This window comes from Cryptotermes secundus, unplaced genomic scaffold (assembly GCF_002891405.2).
Source record: "Cryptotermes secundus unplaced genomic scaffold, Csec_1.0 scaffold168, whole genome shotgun sequence".
Lineage (NCBI taxonomy): Eukaryota > Metazoa > Arthropoda > Insecta > Blattodea > Kalotermitidae > Cryptotermes > Cryptotermes secundus.
In genome coordinates this window covers 533,669-557,542 of record NW_019721760.1, presented here as the reverse complement: position 1 = coordinate 557,542, position 23,874 = coordinate 533,669, and the positions used below count along the sequence as shown (strand labels likewise).

Genomic DNA, 23,874 nt, shown 5'->3' with positions numbered 1-23,874 from the left:
TTCCTGTTCTTTAGTTACAAAAACTCATGGGAACTCTATTTGTAATGTAAGATGCTGGAGTAATGCTATACATGCATCATGACACAACTTAATGTAAGTTGATACATGAAGTGGCAGATTACCATGCTCCTTACATCTGGACTAAACACAATCTTGTAAAACTGACCGTATAACAGCCTACAGGGAAGAAAAACATCAAGAGTCATGTGTGACACACTCTTAGCATTGCCACAGCTGACACAAGTAACCAAATGATGGATGACTCTGTAACTCAATGGTCTCTTGGAGGATAGGGGCCAATCATCAAATACTTTCCCTTGGGTTCAAGTCAGGATGATGTAATGCACTTCTATTATTCTTTATCAAAACAGCCTGCAGCACTGATTGATTCTACATATATTAAACTACCTTGTGTTCATTATTATCATCTGCAAAATATTCTATTTGTTACAACACTAAATTATAATTTGAAACTATAATATCTAAATAAAAAAAGTTGTTAGTTCTCTCAAATTTCTGAACACAGGGGGAAATAGACGGAAGACCCTGCACTGAAGAATGCCCTTCATTTCAGCACTGGTTAACTACATAACAGTTTTACCTGCAGTAAATAATAAAAAAAAAAAATGCCATCTGTCAGTTCAGACCAGTTAGTGCTATGAATATGAACTGAACTGTAGCGATTGTCATACATTTTCACATTTACAGTTTTTGTCGAAGCGTCTTTGGTGGCAGGGATGGTCCCAATTAATTACTAAGTGAAATCACCCAATTTGCAAGTAATTTCTGCATAACACCTACTTCCTACCAGCATGTTGTACTTTAAAACTGCCTACTGCAATGTGATGATTTGAAATTCTTTAATTGGAATTTTGTTACTCTAAATAATTCTAAGAGATACATTTCATTTCAGAATGGTGAAAATTATGGTGATTATAAAGATTCAATTCCTTGACTATTCCATAAAATGTGGTTATATTTTGATTGTACTAAGCATGTGTCACACACCTCCAAAAGTTGCTTCCCCTGGAATAATTTCACTGACATATAAAGGTAGATGCTTAAAAAAAATACTGAAATTCAACTTGTAAAAAATTTGTGGATTTTAAATTGAATCATGAAATAATTGCATGTAACAGGATAAATGGAACTTCGGTTTTTTAGCTAAATCTATCTTAAATGTGTTGTTTTTGTTTCTGTTTCTTTTTTTTTTTTTGTTGCAATATTAAATGGGTATATCACTGTTTCAGTACCCAGATTTTTAGTCAGTTTGCAGTGAAACTTTGTAATAAATATTATTATTAATAATATTGGTATTATTAATATTATTATTATTATGTATAGAAAATGTGAATATATGTACAGAACAAAACAGAAAGGGAAACATTTTGGCATGCACACTGGTTGTTGTTTACAAAGATAAAATTCAGCAAATATGATAGAATTTAGTTTTGTAAGAAAGAAAATGACAAGGGACATTAGTATAACAGAAAGTGTGCCACCAGTTCATACACAAGTCAGCTTTGTCAAATTTGTGGTGTTTCTCCCAAGGATCATTTGGTTCTGTATTTGCAAAGCTTACAAAGAACAGAATAAAATTAATTTGGAGTTTGAAAGTGGGATGAAATTTCGATGATGCCTTTGTATTGGAATTCCTTTAGCAATAGTAGCTTCATTCATTTTGTGGCACAGCATTCCTTTTTACTAGGTATATACACAACTATTTCAATTTTTAATATTTTAAGCAAATTTTAAACCAATTCTTCTTGTGCATGCAATGAATGGGAGGGATACAATATATCAGAAACATGCATACTTTCAAACACACAAACACACACAGTCACACATGCGCACAATGCCATACATTATAATAGTAATTAGCGATATATAAAATGTTTTGATTCTGTACCAACTTCAAATTAATAAACACACAATCAATCAATTCATATTGTTAAGGCAACTTTGTCACGCTTTTTTTAATCATAATTATAGTGGAAAGTGTTATGAACCAAGATTAGCTAACAGCAACAAGTGTACCCTTTGAAAATCAGAACAAGTTGAATAAAGTTTCTTTGGCTCCATCTTTATAATACAAAACTGAACCAAAGTTAAAGACTTCTTCAGTCTCTAGAACTGTCGATGAAATGTCGGCAACCACAAAGTCATGGACTTGGTTCCTTATGTACCCTTAAAACATTTTAGGCCCTAATGCTCAGTCCACTGGCCACAAGTCAACAAAGAGAGCAAGATGACACACTTTGTTTCAGCTGCCATGGCGTGGAACTTCATTCCAGAACGTTGTTTATCTTTGTAACAAATCCCTACAGCTGAAAGTCAACTACACACAATGTTATTTTTTGGGTAAATTTTCTTCTCTGTTGGCAGAACTGAGCACCAATAAGATTTTACTTCTTATAATTATTTTTCATGTGTCCTTCTAGTTTTATTATATCACAGAAAAAACGTAAACATAACCTCTTTTAATGAACAAAACACAATCACTTGTAAAGCACTTGAGGGGGAAGAGATTGCATAGTTGAAAATGTTTCATAGTGAAAAGAGTTTCGGACAAAAATGTCATCTTTTGCACTGTGTGTCTTTTTAAGTTGGCAGTAAATAACTTGCTGGCATGCAAGAATCCACATGATGACTGGCCCCAGTGAGCCACAGTACAGTATTTGTCTCAACCTTGTTTTCTGCAGCTTTCCAACTGTCACTGCTCTTCAGGCTAATGGAGGGACTGCAGTAGGTAGCTACTATCACTTAATGTTGCTACATCTTCTGGGATATATGGACACTAACCTAACATAACCTAGTAGCATCTTTAGTTGCCAGATTTGTAACTACAATTTTGAAAGAGAAAGTCCAAATTCATACTATTTTGTCTTTTACATTATTCACTACCATGCTACAGTATACTGTCTCATTAGTCTGACCTAACCTACAACATTCCAGAATCAGCCACTGTTGTTCATGTCAACAACAAATGGCAACAAATCCCTGTATGTTGAAATTACAATGCTGTTTGTTAAGTTAGGTTAGTAGTGATATCACTAAGAAGGAGGATTAGGTTGGTTTTGACTGAAGCAGTCAACAGAACTAAACAATGAATTGCTGCCATTTCTGCTGCAAGGTTAATGTAGGTTAGGCTAGCACCAGTCATCATCATCAGAGTCACTATGTCGATTCCTCCGCTGCTGGCCAGGCTTGTAACCATTTGGAACAGGAGAAGGTAGCATGCGTCCACCACGACCAATTGCTACTGCTTGTTCAAAGCTCATAGGGCACTGTTGTTGAGATGAAAGTCCGAGAGGCATGGGGCCTATGGAACCTGTGGGACAGTGGGTGGGTGATGCATTCAGCTTGGGGAAGTTGATGGATGCAGGCCGCAACTGAAGCGTTGAGGGCTTGCTGGGAGTGTCTGGAAGTCGCCGACCTTGACCTCTTCGAGAAACTAGCACTGGATAGCTCTGTTGCTGTATTGGATGTGACATCAGCTGTTGCTGACGGCGATGATGATAGGGGTGAGGTTGGTGCCGAGGCTGACCTCCTTGTCCAGGCCCAGTTCTCAGAGGCGATGGTGAGCGCGACCGCTGTTCCAAACTTGTCGTGCCATACTTTCTGGTTCTGGATGTGTGGTAATAGGGCTGGTTGGGGCTCGGTGACCTCGCTGGGCTCGTCGAAGCTGACCACGATCCTGAAACACCCCATTCCATAGTGGTCATAATACAGACAACACAGACCACATGGTGAATAACGTGCTAAGACATTAACAATTACAGCATTAGGCAGAAGATGGATAAAAGCTTAAAACGCCACACACTCACATCTTTAGTTACAACTGATGTATGTAGCAACATATGTAATGTAAAAGAATATCATTTCATATATTCATCAATGTTTATAATAATGGGAAATTTATTATTATGAGGTATGGATATATAGATCATCTGGTAATTGCACAAATCAAGTAATGTATAAGAAGAAACATGCCTATTCATTCAGTGACTATAGGACAACTTCACATTGTCTAGCAATGACAAATAACACTGCACACTCAATCTAAGTAAAGTTACCAACCTATATATATACGAGTATATCCACATATCATCTGTAAGATTTCTTTAACTTCCATTGTTTCTGAGGTTATTAAAAACCCTGAACTAACAACAGACTTTATGCAGTACAGAATTAAAGACGGAATGAAATTTCGTGAGGGATGGAAGAGGATTATATTGTAGCCTATTGTGATGTATTTGATCAATGCATTGCCAGGCAACAGCTCTCTACACACGATATGCGCCTGCAACAGTAGAGCAAGCTGTGTTTTCCGTGTATCCAGCAGTTGGTGTAGGATTGGTGACGTCACATATCAACACTATGTGTTTCCTGTATGTCCCTCAGCTGCACATGCATGGTGACGTCACATTACAAGTGTGGTATGTGTTTACTGTTGGTCACTGTCCGTCCCTAGGCTATGCAAATGAGCAAAGTTCATAAGCTGGTAGAGAGAGAGAAATAGCAGTGGCAGAAGCACATGAGTGAGCACACTGGAACTAGTAAGTAATGGAGTTCTGAGTTCTTGGTAGGAGACAGCCATTTGAAAAAGAGTTAACTTGTGAATTGAAGACTTTATGTGTGCTGTAGTGCAGTGAGATTGGAAGTGAATCCTTCTTGACAATGGAATTACATGGATCTTGCTTTGCAGACATAGGCTGTATTATGTAAGATTTGAGGCTTTCACGGCGGTGACTATGAAGAAAGCAGTCTTCTGGGATTTGGCACCGTGTATATGTGGTGTTAACCGACGTTTCGGAGGAACGTATCGCCTCCATCTTCAGGGTAGAAGAAAAAATATAAGAATTCTGCAAGCGAAGAGACCGTGCGGACCGGTAAAAGCAGACACAGTCTGCTGCGAAGAGACACGGTCTCTTCGCTTACAGAATTCTTATATTTTTTCTTCTACCCTGAAGATGGAGGCGATACGTTCCTCCGAAACGTCGGTTAACACCACATATACACGGTGCCAAATCCCAGAAGACTGCTTTCTTCATAGGCTGTATTGCTAACATTTCGAAGATCTTACTGTCACTATTATCAATGTGAAGTAAATACCTAATTGTCCCACCTGATATTTATAGTACAGGTGTACTGGTTGATGGGAAATACTCCATTTGAAGTGAAATGATAGCCAACACAGATACAGAAAAGTATTCCTTTAAAAGACTAATATTCTTCTGAGGAAGGGGAGAGGTATATACAAATGGTATGGTGCAAAATGTGCAAGATGTAGGTTGGTGTGAACAAAAACTGGATGAAACAGAATGATGGGAAAATGGGAAGAGAAAATTAACCCTATAAAAGGCTGGATGGTATCTAGTGAAGTTGGGACAAATACAGTAAGATCAATCCAACATTAGCCATGAACTGCCATGAAAGACTGAAATCATTAGAAAAAAATATATATATATATATGATGGAGGAAGGAATCACGTATAATCTGAGAATGTTTAAAGTTAAAATAATATATAAATATTTCTTTTTATATTTCTGGATCCATATTGCTTGGACTAGGGTTGAATTCCTAGCATGACCAGGAATATTTCTTTTCTGTAAAATGTCCAGACTAGCTCTAGAACTTAGCCAACCCATTATCCACTATGTACCAGAATATTTTCCCAGCAGGTAAAGTGATTAGATTGTGAAACTGAGCTCTCTTCCCCATTTGGTGCTGTAGTTAAGAATCTAGCAAACTTTATTTCCAGCACACTTATACACTCCAAGATAAGATGTTAGGCACAGGAGCAACTGTATGTTTACCTTATAAGTATATTTTATTTACAGGAGGGTTTGGATCTACAAATTTTGCCTTGACTGAAAAAATGTCAGCTCACACACAAAAGGATAGTTGACACAATGAGGAAGTAATGATGGTGCTGATAATGATGATGACTCATGACAAAATGCTGCAGCAAAAATAATATTCCATTTACAAATATATTTCCAACAAAAGACATTAACGTAGGTTCATAATAATGTTAATGATGATATGTATTTTGAAACAAAACATTGGTTATGAAGAACAGTTAGTAGTAAAATAAGAATAATGGTAATGAGCATAAGCATCTGACCATCGTGTACTATTCTATAAAATTACATGCCTGCAAAATTAGACAGAAGATGTGTGGATATCTTCAACACAATATTACATTTAAATGTGACACGAATGGGTTGTGGGCATCACCAAAACATGGGAAAACTAATACTGTAACATGCCTGAAAACTTCTGTCGAAATTCTCATATGTTGTCTTCACAAACATACAGTGTAATCCCTGTGACTAGCATCTCTTTTATACAAACAGCAAAATCAGGAATCAATTTCATCAGCAAATATTTGGAAACAATATTAAACTGCTTCATAACCACGCCTATGTAACAAGAAGAACAATTTTGTCAATAAAATGCTTTCAAAGTTATAACACTGTATGTGTAAATACAAAATTGCAAGATACAAAAGAATTCAAGTGACATGCTAAAATGACCAGTCAGAATCAAACTTGGTAGTTTTCAATGCTATGCCAATTCAGCAACAGATTCTGGAAATGGTTTCTTCATTTAAACTACTGATTAATCAAAAGTTTATTCAATTATGCTATTTCAACTGCAGAAATTATGTTATATCAAGTAAGACAGGAAGAAAATCATGAAAGGTAGTGAGTAAATAGGGATTTGGAAGGTGGCAGTCATGGGTTATTTCAAGGCAGTATTCTAGTCTGTTGAGACTAAGAAAAATCAGGAAAACCTCAGTCAAGATATAAATTTAATTGAGATTCAAACCAAATACCTCCTGAATACAACTTTAGGCTGTTACTCCTGTACCAAATGGTTCATTTTCAGCAGGAGACACCAAATTAACTGACTGCAGCAAGGCGAAGCATGAGATCCATATATACCCATTTGTTAATGATGACATGGCTACAGTATATAAAGTTTAACATACAACTAGTAATTGACCATTAACTGATGTAGCACAAGCTTGTGTTAGACTAGTCACTATTTAAATACAACTCACTGTCAACGTTTCTTTGGACCCTTATAGTGGTAGGTGAATATCAAAATGATCTTTTCAATAACACACACAGAATCTTACCAACAAAGGACAGAACTTCCATCCCATTTTATGTAATGCTTCAAGTATCTGTGGAACTTTAGTTTCTCACCAGTGAAAATTAAAATAATACTACACAACACACACATTCAAGAGGAATTCTAGAATATGTACTGGAAATAAAATATGTTGCTACCCTTATTTATTTAGTGATATATTGAATATGTGGTTATGTGCCATAAAGTAAGATGGGAGGATGATTAAAATGTGGTGATATGGAAAGAGCCAGGGAGGAAGCAGTAATAGCCTATCCCAGTATTTGTTCAGAAAGACAGAAGAAGGACAATAAACCTGTTGGGGTAACTAGTTTATCTTCAAAGATTAAATCCAGTTACCTTACCAAATAAAAGTCAGACATATCACTGCTACTCTATCCTGCTTGGTGGAAACACCATATGAATATCAATTTTACATATTAATGTTAGAAAAAATACAAGCATTGAATCCTATCAAGTTCATATAGGTGGAAAGATAAAGACAAGTGAAGTTCTCTTTTTTTCACAAGAGAGATGTAATGAAGCATAAGGAGTAAAGAATTAGCTTTCTTTCAGTGTCAGCATAGTCATGTCATGGAACAGAGCTCATATGTGGGAATGAGAGACAGACATCCATGAATAACATGCCACTCCTCAACAATGCTACATTTACAAAGATACTAGAATATTACAAAAGATTCATCCTAATGTTATATTTTAGCGTCCTGTTGCACTGATTTAAGTCCATGATTTATTTAATCCGTCTTGCAGTGCATACATTCATTTATCTCCCTTCCCTCGCACTACATGTTTCGGCATAATAATGCCATCTTCGGGTGCTTACTTGTCCACGTCAAACCAGTTCATTGCAAGGAGAATGGGCGTGACTGACGTAGTGAGGGGCGACGTAGCGATGTGGTATCCTGAACAATTTTAATAATTTAATGTTTGACAATGTATATGATAGATACATATTTTAGTTATTTTAATGTGTGAACATGGCATGCAATGAACTGGTTTGACGTGGACAAGTAAGCACCTGAAGATGGCATTATTATGCCGAAACATGTAGTGCGAGGGAAAGGAGATAAATGAATGTATGCACTGCAAGACGGATTAAATAAATCATGGATTCATCCTAAATTATCTTGAATATCGTCTAAAAACTGTAAATTTAATGCAAAGTACAGCCCTTTGAAAATTTATGTTGTGTGATCAATTAGTTTCAGAACTGACTACAGCGTGCCACTACTGTAGTAGGAAAAAACTCTTCTGCTAGGTGAGGCAGAGTAGAATTTCTGAGCCATTTGCCATTGATATCAAAGCTGTAGCTTGCTTACCTCAGAAGTAACAGCTTGTAAAGTAAGGCTGTGTGTTGAACACTGTGTGTTTAAGTTTTATCAGAAAGTGGCAGATTTCAAAGAATGGCATGTGTGGATCAAGTTACAATTTAAACTAGACAAAAATATTATAGGAACCTATAAGATGATAAAATCTGCTTTACAAATTTCAAAAGTGGAGTGACATCAGTTGCCAATGCTGAGCATTCAGAATGTCAATCTAAGGGAAAAATGGATGAAAACATGGCATAAATCAAGAAAAAATATATCACCATCTATGTCTTTGCTAATGAAGTGGGATTCTTATTTGGATTATGTCACAGCATTTTGATACAAGATGCAAGATGCCATGTGACAGAATGTTGCAAAATTTGTGCCTGGCTGCTTACTGACCAGCAAGAAGAGAATCCTGTCACTATGTATCAGGAACTTCAGAGAGACCCACAATGTCATGTGTGACTTTTTTCCTTCTTCCAGAAGCTGAAATTAGCACTGAAGGGCAAGAGATTTGATGCACATTACACTTGACAAGTTCAAAGCACACAGCCTCTGAAAATGCTTCCAACAGTGGCACAATCACTGGACTCCTTGGATCAAGTTACAAGGGAACTACTTCACTGCTTCAAAGCTGAGAGCATGGAAGAGGGTACATGCAGTTACCACACAAAAAAATATACAATCTAGGAATTATTTGATCACACCATGAATCAATACAGGAATATAATATATCTTAAAAGAAATTATATAAGTTGATAAAACACAATAAAAATATCTGAAAAATAAATATAATTTAGAACTATTACAGTCTAAGTAGCTAATATATTGCATGTGCTAAATCTCTAATAATGGTCATTATTAAAAAAGGAAAATAAAAGACTTTTTAATATATTTTATTAAAATCATGTATCACTTCTCACCTAATCTAATAACTGCAACTGGAGACTGAACTCACTTGCACCGTACTACTTTGTAACAGATATATGACCACTAAATTGACAGAATCAAATCAAGGTGGCTTCAGAGTCAAAGATATGTGTCATACACTTCTGTGGCTGCTATAACTATGGGCATGTCTGATGTCAACTATCTCTCTTTGCCTTTCCCCTGAGAAGGAACCTAGGTAAAGGAAAAGTTTACCCTATTAGGCTGTGGCTGCGCCATAGCTCAAGTGGTTAGTCGCTGGCTTCCCACCACGGTAGCCCAGGTTCGATCCTGGGTCTGGTCAAGTGGGATTTGTGGTGGATAAAGTGGCGCTGGGGCAGGTTTTCTCCGAGTACTTCGGTTTCTCCTGCCAATCTGCATTCCACCAATTGCTCCACAATCACCCTCACCTATCATGTGGGGCTGGTACAATAGGCCAGAAGTGGCCGCAGTGCAAGGGACTTCGTCCCACTCCACTAGCAAAAAGAAAAACAATTAGGCACAATGCCATGAAGGCATATGGGGGAATGAATTTATAGATCCACATTTTCTTGACCTCAGTACTAGCTGGAGATGAGTGGTGAGCTTCGCGCCCTGGCCGCTTTACCCCCCAGGAAGGGCTTCTGGTACCCATCAGATAGGAGGTTGGGTGGATGACGTGGAGAAGAGAAAATTTTTCATCCTACCGGAACTCGAACTCAGACCCCTTGGCTATCCGGTCCCTAGCCAGTCACTATGCCAACTACGCTATCCCAGCTCCTGAAAAGGAACCTATCTAAGTCAAAATATTAAGAAGGGAAAGCAGTAGTCAGCTGTGGAATATATACAAAGTTAAAAAATGTCTTCTTTGTAATTTTGCAGTCATCTTGGTTTTTAATAGCATTCACCACAGAAACAAACCTTACTGGTGAGAAAAGTAGAAATACAACAGTGAAGAGTACCATAAATTAGTTTCCCCTTGTACTATCCCCTGTGAATTACCCACCAGACTGAATGAGTTTCAAACAGATACCACAAATTGACATTTCATGTAAGGTCCCACAGTTCCGTATAATAAAGAATGTTTGATAAATATGGTAAAGTTTGTTTCGAACCTGTGATATAGTAATAATAATAGTGGGCCCATGGAGACAAAATGAAAATTTCCTGATAAACCATCCCATACCAAAATTAATTAAAACTTACTGAGTGCTTTAGAGATGAGAACTGAAAACAAACAATTCATAAGAAGTAAAACCACAAAGACGAATTTAATATGTAAAACTGAATTTTCCAGTATACGACAACTGTATTTCATATTCCTGCACTGTCTGAAATATATTTAATATGATTTACATTTCTTGAGTTGGATATAATCTGATTTTCAGATGCTCGATTGTCATTGTAAAAGGTAAAGCTGTCCCTGTAACAGGCTGTGAAGGCCAACAGGGGTGTGAGAGGTCGAGCTTCCACATCTTCTAGACAGCCATCTCATAGATGGCGGTAAGGTTGTCAGCCTAACGCACTGGCCTCCTTTTTACCCCCCAGGAAAATTCCCGGTACTCATTTCTGTTTGAGGCTGAGTTGACCCCAGGGCCATAGTGAGGCTAAAAGGATTAGGTAAATTGAAAAATCCAATGATCTCATTGGTATTTGATCCCTTGACCTTCTGGCTTGTAGCATAGTGCCTCAACCAGCTATGGTACCACGTACCCTCGGTTGTCATTGTATTAACATATATTTTTTATTCTTTTTTATATTAACTAATGAAATTAAGGTACTTTTATGTGAATCCTATAACTTCAAGGATAAAATAATAATCCATATCTGTATCTTTATTTTAATTCTATAGATCCTTACTGGCTACAGGAATAATAGTAAATTAACTGACTTACATGTAATATAACACTTCATTTTCAACTCTGTAATACATAAATCTATGTTTTTCTATTAATTAAATCATCTGACACAGCCCTCTTCCCCAGGTGTGTGTGTTGGTGTGTGTGGGTTGGAATTTAATGAGAAGAAACACAAATAGCCAGATACCATTATAAGAAATAGTTTATGAAATCCAGTATAAAAATGTTAAAAACACCCCTGTGTCAGACTGTAAAGCAGTACTTTCCCTGAGGTTAAATCTGAGCATGAAGGCAATGCTCACCTCCATATAGTGCTGAGGTCAGAGCTTTATCTCCTCTCTCTCTAAATACCCTCATGACCTAGGCTTAAACACATGGACAGCTTTACCTTGAAAACGTTATTTAGCCTCACAGCAGTATATTAATAAGAATGACATTATTTTTACAGTATGTCAAGTACAGGGTGGGGCACAGAAACTTCCTCTTTTTGAAGGCAAATAAAAGAAAAATTATTGCTTATAGACAAAATTTATGTTTAGCTAATGAAAGAACATACTTTAAAGTTTTAAATCACATAGTTTTAAACAAAATATCTTGAAGGTGGTGGCCACCGTTCTCTATGCACTGATGCAACCATTTTCTGAAGTTCCCCTCTGCATGTTCCAACATGTGCACTGGAATTTGGGCTACTTTCTGCCGAATAACATTTTTCAGCTGAAGCAGGTTTGTGGGGCGATGTTTAAACACCTCTGCCTTGAGGTATCCCCATAAAAGAAATCACAGGGCATTAGATCAGGTGAGTGCACTGCCCACGGGATGTCACCTCAAAGCGAGATGAGCCATCCGGGGAACTTTGCCCTCTAAACCGTCATCGAAGCTCGGGCTATGTGGGCCGTGGCACCATCCTGTTGGAACCAGACATTTTCTAGATGCATTTCTTCAAGAGCTGGCTCGAAAGAGTTTTAATTATGTCCACATACCGCTGTGAATTGACAGTAACTGCATGATTGTCTTCCTCAAATAAATAAGGGCCGATAACTTCAACTCTCGACAATGCACACCATACTGTCACCTTATCATCGTGAAGTGGCCTCTCATGGATCTCTCTGGGATTGTTACCACTGTTATTCGGTTCTGGAAATCATGTGGTGACAATTCTTGCACAACAACCATCTTATAGGGATGGAAATTAAGATGTTCGTGAAGAATTTGGTGCATTGAACGATTGGATATGTCTAGGGCGACTGCATGTTTGTGAGCGGAGCATCTTGGAGATCTCAAAATCGACTGTCAAACTGCCTCCACATTTTCTGGTGTCATAACGGTCCGTTGTCGTCCAGATGATTTTTTCACCACACTCCCGGTTGTCCTAAAGTTCTCTACCCACAAAACAATCAATTTCTGGTCGGGAACCAGACCTCTGGGCTTAATTCCAAAGTGAGTACGGAATGCACGCTGCACCACCATGTAGGAATGGTTGTTCAAAAAATAGCCTTTCACAGCAAACGCACGCTGCTCACTCGTCCACCTCACGTTTCCTACTGAGGGATATTAGACAGAAACTTCCACGACTGCTGCATTCGCCAAGCCTATCCCCACTTTTCTGCCACCTCCCCTCCCTTCACAATGCGTCTTCACAAAAAGGAAGTTTCTGCGCCCCACCCTGTATAAAAAGCTTCCTGAATTCTGAGGAATTTTTATGAGATTTGTTATGGGAGAATATCTTTACAAAAATAAACCAGCTCATTGCTTTGAACAATGCTGATAAAGAACTGTCACACTGGATGCTGGCAGAAGGGAGGGAGACAAGGCAGACATCTGTTCACCTTGAATTTGGGAGGGGGGGAACAAGATCTACATCAATGTTGATAGGAGAAGGAATTATACCAAATATTTATGCAAAAAATAAAAGTATTTAAAACAGTTACTCTTCTGTCCTGAACATTCTAGGGTGATCAGTAAATATAGTCTTAAATGGCTTAAATGTAAGTCTGTAGGCAAATTTTCTGGCTGCTCCCCATAGAAAAGATTCTGATAGTATACCTGACCATCATTTTACAATTTAAAAGAAATGTATGACCACAAATAGTTTGTTTGGATTTCTTTGGAGGAATTTTTATGGCAATAAACCCCCCTTTTTTCATGTGAGTTGAGAAAATTAGGCTACACAAGATCTAATATGTCCCTAGTATTTTACACTGTGATTATTTTCCTGAAATGAGTGTTACTAGATTCTACAAAATTATGCTAAAATTGTAATTAATGTATTTACTGCCAAACCCTAATCCATATGTGTAAAAGGATGAAGTTTACTAGTCTGTCATTATATTTGATAGTAGCCAGAGCAGAAGATGGGAGAAATAAACAGCAATGGAAACTATGCTCAAGTCAGTATTGCAGTGTGCACCTCACCAAATGAAAGATCATAGAGTACATCTAGAATACAAGTTAGTGAGGTTAGACATGTTTGAGGAACTCAGAATTAATTCTGAGTGTTATACACCATCAACAGACCCACTTAGAATATAGTGGGGCAATCCAAAAGTTTCCAAAATTTGAATTTTGCGAACGAATGGTTATGATTACATCAAAATACCGCTAGGTGTCTCCTCACACATCCTTCTTGAATCAGTGTGGCAAGCGGCATCGAGTTGAGTGGTTGGGTTTATTGTTGGTGAACGTATTTCCATTGTTGTGTTTCCGTGAGTTTGCGGTTTTGTGATGGCTGACCTGAGAGAGCAGCTTGTCTGTATAAAGTTTTGTTTTAAACCTGGTAAAACCGCTGAAGAAATGCATCAAATGTTGAAACAAGCTTTTGGTGAAAACAGTTTAGGCCAGACACAAACTTACAACTGGTATAAGCGTTTTAAAAATGGCCGAACATTGACTGTGATGACGATCGTTCGGGATGGCCGTCAACAGGCAAAACACCAGAAAATGTCACGAAAGCCAGGGATCTGATTCTGCAAGATCGTAGATTGACCATCAAAGACCTCTGTAACACCTTGGGACTAAATTATGGTACATGTCAACGAATTTTGTCAGAGGAACTGAACATGAGGAGGATTGCGGCGAAGTTTGTGCCACGACTGCTGCAAAATGAACAGAAGCAGCATCACTTGGAAGTCTGCAGGGAACTTCAGCAACAGCTTCAAGCGGATCCAAACTTTCTTTCGGAGGTTGTCAATGGTGACGAAAGTTGGGTTTATGGCTACAACCCTGAAAGCAAGCAGCAATCGTCACAATGGAAGAGCCCTTCTTCACCTCGGCCAAAAAAAAGCTCGACAAGTCAAGAGCAACATTAAGTTCATGTTGATCTGTTTTTTTATATTGACGGGATTGTTCATAAGGAGTTCATCCCTCCTGGTCAGACAGTCAATAAAGAGTTCTATCACAATGTTCTAAGGCATTTGAGGGAGGACATGAGGAGAAAACGTCCAGAGAAGTGGTGCACGAACGACTGGGTACTCCACCATGACAATGCACAACTGCATACGGCTTACATTGTGCAGGAATTTTTGGCTAGAAACAAGATGGCAGTTGTTCCCCACCCATCGTACTCACCAAACTTAGCTCCATGCAACTTCTTTCTCTTCCCCAAGATGAAAATCAAGTAGAAGGGGTGAAGATTTGATACAGTTGAGGAAATTCAAGCGGAAACGCAGACGGTACTAAACACCCTAACAAAGAAAGACTTCCAGGATGCATTTGATAAGTGGTAGAAACGCTGGGATCAGTGTATGCACTTTGAAGGTGATGGTGCAGAATAAGATCTAGGTAAGATGTAATAGTTTTTATTAATATATTTCGGGAACTTTTGGATTGCACCATGTATTTGAAATCATTTTATCATCAGAAATTATATAACTAAATAATGATATTGATGATAACAACAATTTCCAACTGAAATTTCAATGGGCTCTATGCTAGTACTACACATGCTTTAAGCCACCTTAATTATTCAAAGAGTACAATAGAATTTATCTTCAAATCCTTCACTAATGAATTTAATTCAAAATTGATATAAAATGTAGCATTATTTGTGGAAAGTATACTGATGTATGGCAAACAAAATGCATGCTACATGGTTTGACTGTAGAATTCCGAAAATGGAAAATTACTCTACATGAAGGAAGGAGAAAGTAAAGTATATAAAAAGAGGTAAAATATTTAAATTTACAATACACACATAAAATTGTAGGTATAGATACTTTATCATACCATCTTCTTCGGGATATTCTTGAAGTAAAAAGTAATAAAACTTGCATTAATTATGTTGAGCAAGAGAGCTCCAAAGATATAAAAATATGCCCCAATAACAACAACAACAACAACAATAATAATAATAATAATAATAATAATAATAATAATAATAATAATGAATGTTGTGAAGTTACTCTACAAATATGATCCATAAAAACCAGTATAATATAGTGTTCACAAAATAAATTTATTTTCAGCAAGTTTTCAATCTAAAGTTAGTTGCAGTCTGATAGAACAGCCTGCTGTATTACTCTTGATAAACTGAATAAAAATCAAATAGGTGCAAATCTTATCTTTTTTCTGCCACTAAAATATACTGTATTCAATTTAGAGAAATGGCATTTGATGTGACATATATCATTTACTGTACATTGTTGGTTCTTAAAATGGGTCATGTGTATCTAAAAATTAAAAAAAATTCATATCATTTTCATTCTGATATGAAAGATACAGCATATATGACTGTTGTTTTAATTATGATATTTGGCAAGTTTAAACTATGTGCTAAAGAGTAACACTGAATACACAGTAAGTTTTCTCATGCTGTGTCATGGTAAGCCAATCTGCTAATTAAAAAAGGAATCTACAAGCTAAGATCTTCATTTAGATATGTGTAACAAAGAATAAGTAACTGGGAGGTACAAAACTGTTTAAGAACCAACTATGTAGAGAAAATTCATCTTTAATTTATTTACATCCTTAGACCCAAGCATTAGTTTTTATAGTCCATACTTTACAAAGATAACAGGAAATACTGCCTCCTCATGTGCTATACTTATGAAATCAGAATTCAAAAGATATTATTGATGTACTTTAACATTATTCTCCACATTCTCAACATGTAATTATAACAAGAAGTTGGGCTAAATTTATAAACATTTCTACAAAAATTACATCATAATAAATGAAAATGTGTGCTGTATCTCAGTGAAATGTAATATCTACTAAATTTAGTTCTGTCCAACTATATACACTGGACAACCGCCACACACAGGGTGTGATAAATGTAGCCTTTTCTTGATCCCAGAACTTCCAACCAAATTGTATGGTTAACATACTGCACAGAGAAGTTCACAGTACAGTTAGTAGCACTCTGGCTTAACATTCAAAATATTTTTCATTCAAATCTTGGCCTGGAGACAGATGATTCTGCTTGAGGCTATATGTGATTTTGCTCAGTTCCTTTATGTAAATTCCAGGATAGAACCTCAAATTAGGCCACAATCACTTCCTTCCACATTCTTTCCATTCATTATTCAGTAATCAACATAACATTTGATACTACAGTTTCAGCTACTCACAGAATTGTTAAATAAGCCATACATAAAGAAATAAATAATGCATTATGAGAAGATCAATCATTATTACAATGACAGTCACTTTAAGGAACCAATGGACAGGAAGCAGATAATGATGCAGATAACAATATATGTGATAAGTTCATAGCTTTTAAAAGTTTGGAAAACTATGACTCATGAGAAGGAATGATTTCACATCCCTTTGATTTGATACAGTTCTGTTAAGAAAGATACCTCACCTATGATTCGCCTTCTGTTGTGGCCATGATCATGACCATGGCCATGTTCATGCTTTACAATTTCCACAACATTGGACACTGTGTCAATTAATCGCATATCATGGTGTAGGCCACCTGGGCTTCTCCTTATTGGTGTTGGTGAACGCCCTCGTCTGCTACAAAACACATATGAAACAATGTTTCATAAACAAGCAATACATTACAACAAATATACTTCAGCAGCCTTTGTTGCCAATGTAACCTTAGATATCTGAAAGTTTTACTGCACTTTTATAGCAAGAGTACACACTTCCTGCCTTACTATGAGGTATCTTACAGTACATTTTTACTTACAGATTTCTGATAGAACCAAAATTGTGGCAGCTACATAAATTATCTAACTTAGCACTCAACAAGAGCATGTACCTTCTTCCATAATGTGACACATTCTGTAGTCAGTTTTCACTTAGAGGCTTTGAAAAGTAACAAGACTGTAGCAATAGTTCCAAATATGAGAAACAAAATAATTTATATTATTTAACACTCTTTTAAAAACAATTAGTTTCAAACTGATTTGTTTGTCTCATGAGTTGCAGATGAATAAACTTTTTGGGAATAAGATCTAAAAGTTTGTGATGGTGGTACATTGCTACAAGTATCATGTTTTTGAACATTATCCATAATTTTGTCTATATTATTATTATTATTATTATTATTATTATTATTATTATTATTATTACTATTACTATTGTTGTTGTTATTATTATTGTTATTATTATTGTTGTTGTTGTTATTATTAGAGGGGGTGGGTTTCCCCATGCACTTAGACCAGTTATTGGTCCATTGTGTGTCCCCCTTTAATTTCTACTGTCGCCATACCCTAATGATACTGGTGCGTGCTATCAGCCCCGTTCAGCCAACAAGGTCAGCCGTCAGTACCTGATATTTCCCCCATCTACCAGAGGCATTGGAAACTACTTGGGCAGAAAATTGTTGCCTAATTTTGCTCAGAGGTCTCCTAGAGACATGAGGATCTTTTACATGCCGTAAATCTATGACACGGGACCCACAGCTTAAAGTCCCTCCCAGAAGACTTGTTCCCTGAATTTTTCCGCCCTTAAAAATTCCACGACCTCCGCCGGGTTTGAACCCGCGTACCTTGAGTCATGAGGTGGGAACGTTACCCCTAGACTACAGAGGCCGCTTTGTCTATATTTAAAAACTGTCCTGTTTATTTTTGAAAACACAGTGTTTTGGAGACTGAATTCTGTCTCCAGTCTCAGGTCCTCTGGACCAGAGATAGGGACTAGCTCTGTCTATTGGACCCAACTGAGTAGGTTTTACCCGAGGACGGTGACAGACTCCTGTCTCAAAAAAACGCTTGCTGATGGATAATGTCCAAAAACATATTACTTATAGCAATTCTTGGGCTATTCTGTGCCTACATGTTACTTAATATAACGAATAATACATATGACCCATTTCAAGAATTGAAGTAAAAGAATACATTACTAAACATTATGGAACTGGAACTGATATCTATTAAAATATGTACATGATTAGGGTTTTTTCTTATTATCAAACAGATCTTTTCCAAAGTGCACAAGATGAAAACATAAAAGGGAGGCTGTATTAATCCACAAGTTTCAACTTTCTTGGGAGATTTCAATGAAATTATGTATACCGAATCTATAAAAAGTTCCCATGAAGATTTAAATATTTTGATTTGTACTGGTCAAATATAAACCATACTTTAGATGGAGTCCAAAATAAACTTCAACACTATTCTCTGGGGGGTGGGACATCTCATCATAAAATATAATTGTTCATGCAATAAAATATACCAAATAATCTTCATTTATTTATTTCTGTTTTTGGAGAAATTACATACTAGTGTTTCTACTACTAATAAGATTATGATAGAGATGTGATAAACAAGCTACTGGAAGATCATAAAGTAGGTTTCATTGAAAATATACTGAAAAGTAACATGAAGCAATATATTATGGCAGGTAGACCCATTGCTAGGCAATGACCATGAAATAAGTAGCTATACAATAGCTGCTGTTAAGTAATGGCTCTGTAAACAATGGTTGTTGCTAGTTAATGGCCACAACAGATGTGCATGCAACAATAGAAGAGCTGTTGGAAGAGGTGTTCTCTGTGTGGACCATGCAGAAGGTATATAATGAGGCCCAGCTACCATTCTCAAGAAAGTCTTGAGATAGCTGTGAGAAGAATAGGTTGGTGTGAGATGGCTGCCAGCCTGGGAGTTAGTTACTGGAGTGAGTTGGTTGGTGAGTGAGTGAGTGAGTGAGTAAGTGAGTTAGAGGACTACTGTGGTTCAGTCCTTTTGGGTTGTTGCTGTTAGAAGCTGGTAGCTGAGGAATGAGGGCAGTTAGGGAACCCAGAGGAAGGGGAACATCCACCATTAGAAGCTGCTGCCAAGCAACAGCTAGTTGAGATTGTAACAGACTGAGAACACTAGTCTGTGTGTGACAGTGATTTGCAACATGTAGTCATGAGTTATGTGTTAAACAGTTCAACAACTCCAATTACGAATCCAAAACCTATCTACAGTCAGGCTCAATCACGTTAAAATATATAAAACATTGCCATAAGATTTATATATTATGTGGTATGGATTATGATTTGAATTAACATTCAAACAGTGAATACAGAATATTCGTTTTTTTGAAAAATCACTTTAATTTTTAATGACAGCATATTATCTAAATCGGTGAGGTTATGGATTATTAATACAAAGAAACAAATTGTAATTATTTTGCTAAAAGATTTACATCAGCAATATGAACAGTAAGGCACGGGGCATGTACAATCACAAGCATGTGCTTGGAAAATATGTATACTCCAAACTGAAGCACAACTTTCTACCCCTGTTATGTGAGAAGGTTCTTATGCTCTACTGTATGACTTCCAAAATGACTTCTAATCTTGCATTGGACTCTGCCCAACATAAGAAAAGACACAATCAAGACCAGCAAAATAATATTTTCTCCAACTGTGACAGTTAATTGAAAGGTAGATTCTTCAGTTACCTTGGACTGGGTGATCTTGACCCAGATCGTGTCATGTGAACTGAGTGGCCTGGTGGATGTAGGCGTTGGTCTGTCAGAGAATCAGGGGATGGGTGGCGCGAACTAATGATTACATCCTCCATCACCTGGCAGCACAAAACAACAGAATATATGAACATGCACTCATCTTTGTTACATATAAAGTATGTTTCTTACTTTTGTTTTTGTGACTGAGAAAAGTGGAACACTTATGATAGCAATTAAGAAAACATATCAATCATTTTTGACTATTGCATATTCAGTATTTACTAATATAAATTTACTTCATTTAGTTTTCTTGTCATTAGATTGTATTTTTCTGGGTCAGGACACCGTATAGTCTATTAGATAGTTACTGTTTCAGAGAAAATGCTGCCTCCATCATCAGGGTAGGAGGTTGCATGTTCCTCAAAAATGCTGGTAGCCACCCACTGGATTACATACTGCCATGATCCAGAAAACCATAATCTAAACATCAACATATTTTGTAATATTCTAACAGTAGCACAATATGCAATATTTAAAAACATGCATATAATGTCCGTAACCCAAATTATTTTGGAGTAGTTCATTATTAAGCAGATATGATCCTCAAATTAAATAAAACAGTCTACTAAATGCTTGAAAAATATGTTTATACTATTATTTATAGTAATCAGAGCATAAAAAATACTTTAATATTGTAAAGCTTGCTTTCCATATAAGTATACAAGAACATGATTTTTATGTCATAGAATGGGCAAAGTGACGTTAACTATATGCAGATATAAAAAGAATACACAGTGGTTAATGAGCATAAAACGACAAACTAAACATTAGTATAAAATATTTCAGTGCCATGCAAGCCATATAAAAATGTAATATCATGCAGACAGAAGTATGCATACAAACTACTGGTGCATTAAATTTATATTTTCTATCAGAGCGTAGTAATGAACATGAAGATTATGTGCAGCTGTAACATGGGTTTCCCACTATGCACAATCACTGCACTGCTTTTCATCTACTCTGATGAGTTAGCAATGGTGTTACAGAGGAAATGAATTTTCTTATAGTATTCACTTATGACTCATGCTAGATTTCTTTGAATAGGCCATGGAAAAGTTTACACTATACAATTGGGTATATCAAAATTAAAATTATTTGAATTGTATCTCTGCTACGAAGAGCCAGAGAAAATTCAGAATAAAGTTTCTTGGACTACAGAAATATGCACTATTCAGAATCTTGTCAAGAAGGTAAAAATATCTGGGGTGTTTAAAGACAGGAAACCAGAAAGTCAACATTGGGTATTTACAGAAGAAAGGTTGGATGAAACTGAGGTTGTCATGAACATTCACCTCATCTCTTAAACACCCTGCACAAAAAATGGAGGTATCACAAGGGCGTGTGAGAATTGCTACACAGTACTGAAACTATGGTCTTACAAAACCAAAGATCTGTTCTCTTTGCAGCCACATCATCTACTTGTCAGTTATCATTTCTGTGACTTGTATTTTTGGTAAATTCTTAAAGATGGACATGTTCCTGAGTTGACTTACTTCAGATGAGGGTTGTCTCACTTTTATTTCAACACAAGAATCCACAAAATAACAAGGCACTACAATGAAGAAAGTCCCTAGCTTGTATATGAGATTCCACTCCATGATGTAAAATTTGGTGTTTACTGCAGACTGAGTGTAAGGAGGATAACTGGACCTGCATTTATGCAGAAACAATCAATTCTAATAGATATGTCATGCAGATACTGTAGACTGAGTGTGAGGAGGATAACTGGACCTGCATTTATGCAGAAACAGTCAATTCTAATAGATATGTCATGCAGATACTGCAGATTTCTTTCAGGCAACTGAGCATACTGCCAAACATTTCATATAGACCTTGAAAAGAGTACTTGTTGAAGGTGTTATATAAATCATGGTCATGGACATTCTCTTCTAAAAACATTACTCTGTGATTTCTTCTTTTGGAGGAATTTAAAAGATAACATTTTTTAACGAATCCACGATCAAAAGAAAAACTCAGAGAAAACATGTTACTTGAAGTGTCTCACATATTCAGAGAACTACAGGCTTTGATCCAGAATCAGATTCTAAGGTATGAGGAATATATCTGAACCAACAAAGAACCACAAAAGTTACTGCACTTTCACTGTGGCTACAGCTGAGAAAGCTGGAAACATGGTAAATCAATATAGTGTTTGTGCACAGGGGAAAAGCTTTGGCTCATCCTGCAAATAACCTCCTTGCATTTAACCTATCTACAAGTAGCATATGAAACATACATACACTGAGGTGTTCTGCAGTCTATGATATAAATGCAAGGATTATACTCATATTCTGTTTTTGGCAGTAACAATATCCCACACTTCTCTATATGAGATGGATACACTCTGTGACTTTGATCTTCAAAAAAACTGATTACCAATATGAAAACTTTTAATTAAACCCTAATATTTATATCTCAATTATTTCTTACATATTGCTATAAATTACATTAGTCTTTGAAGCACTATGTCCACAGTTTTCTAGAGTATAAAGGCTTAACTAAATTCACATAGTAACGCAGGCACTCTTATGAAATTGATATGATTATGTAGTACTGCCACAGTTATTAACAGCAGATGAGTAAATGAGATAATAATATGGTAAATTTTATGTCTCAAAATTAAATGCTTAATGCTTTAAGGAGCTTATAGTTTCTTACTAACTGAATGGATAATGGCTAAGTTTCACTTACAAATAAATAATACAAACATTTCATCTGACCAGAAGAAATAAATGAATTACAAGATTCTGGCACAAGAATAAGACAGTATCACCAGAAGCACTAAAAATTCACCATAAGTGACAAAAGCCCCAGAACTTGTGTGTTACAAGACGTATCTGGTTTGATTAGATATAAGCAATGTGATTAGCTGGTCTGCATTCAAAACTGTCATTTGCTATGCTCATTTCTGATTATGTAGAAGAATTATAAAAAATCAACCAGTTTTGCTATCAACAGATTCTGTAATATGGACATTTCCCAAATTCAAGAAGTTTTATTTGCAGAAATTTGAGTAAAATTATTTTAATAGCAGCTAATACCCTCCACTGTGGCAGTCTTATATAAAATAAGCTGTGGACAAAGGAGTGAGAACACAGTACTAACACAATGCAGACAAAGTGAGACAACATTATTTTCATTCAAATCTTTACAGGGTACATTAATTGGAGGTAAAATTAATGAAAAATTAAATTATTTTTTGGATACAGCATGAATCACTGAAAACTAAGAGAGATAAAAATTTTGAAGGCCTGTCATATAACATGTTTCAACCACTGTAACTACTAAGAGTATTCCTGATCTCTTGTTCATATCTGCACCATTATACTGACTGTTTTTGTACTATGGGTAAAATCACTAAGATCGCTTAGTAAGATAATTGGAGTCCTGAGTCAGTCTTAATATCATTAGAAGTGTTCAGTGCTCAAGTAAAGACTTATAATTTGGGTTTCCCAACCAGTTATTTCTGTTAGGAATTTTCATTCAGTACAAGCAGTATAAAGTGTTAGTGGTTGAAGTGTAATATAGCAGAAAGTCTGGTGTATATTCCAGTTCAATCCACTCTTCAATTCAGGAATTTGTATTTTACTCACTTCCGCTTGCAGTTTTATTCTCCCTTTTGATAAGTAAACAGAGCTTTGATAAATGTAAGATAGTCATTATACGAATAATTCTTAACATGCTGTGCCATCAGGCACTTAACCATATGTGGAAACACACTCTTGGC

The 23,874-nt window shown here is 36.4% G+C and overlaps 1 protein-coding gene across 2 annotated transcripts in view; it reads right to left on the bottom strand.

Moving 5' to 3' along the window:
• Positions 1-1,175: 1,175 nt before the first annotated feature.
• Positions 1,176-23,874, bottom strand: part of LOC111875626 (voltage-dependent calcium channel type A subunit alpha-1) — a 500,175-nt gene continuing 477,476 nt past the window's right edge. The window contains exons 41-44 of one of the 2 annotated variants that reach the window (XM_023872012.2): positions 20,082-20,206; positions 17,044-17,198; positions 15,465-15,482; positions 1,176-3,697 (exon numbers count right to left, since the gene is read on the bottom strand). In XM_023872012.2, coding sequence (XP_023727780.1) covers positions 3,150-3,697; positions 15,465-15,482; positions 17,044-17,198; positions 20,082-20,206 — 846 coding nt within the window. In that variant the 3' untranslated portion in view covers positions 1,176-3,149. The remainder of the gene's footprint in view (positions 3,698-15,464; positions 15,483-17,043; positions 17,199-20,081; positions 20,207-23,874) is intronic. The other variant, XM_033755887.1, reaches the window with a different exon arrangement.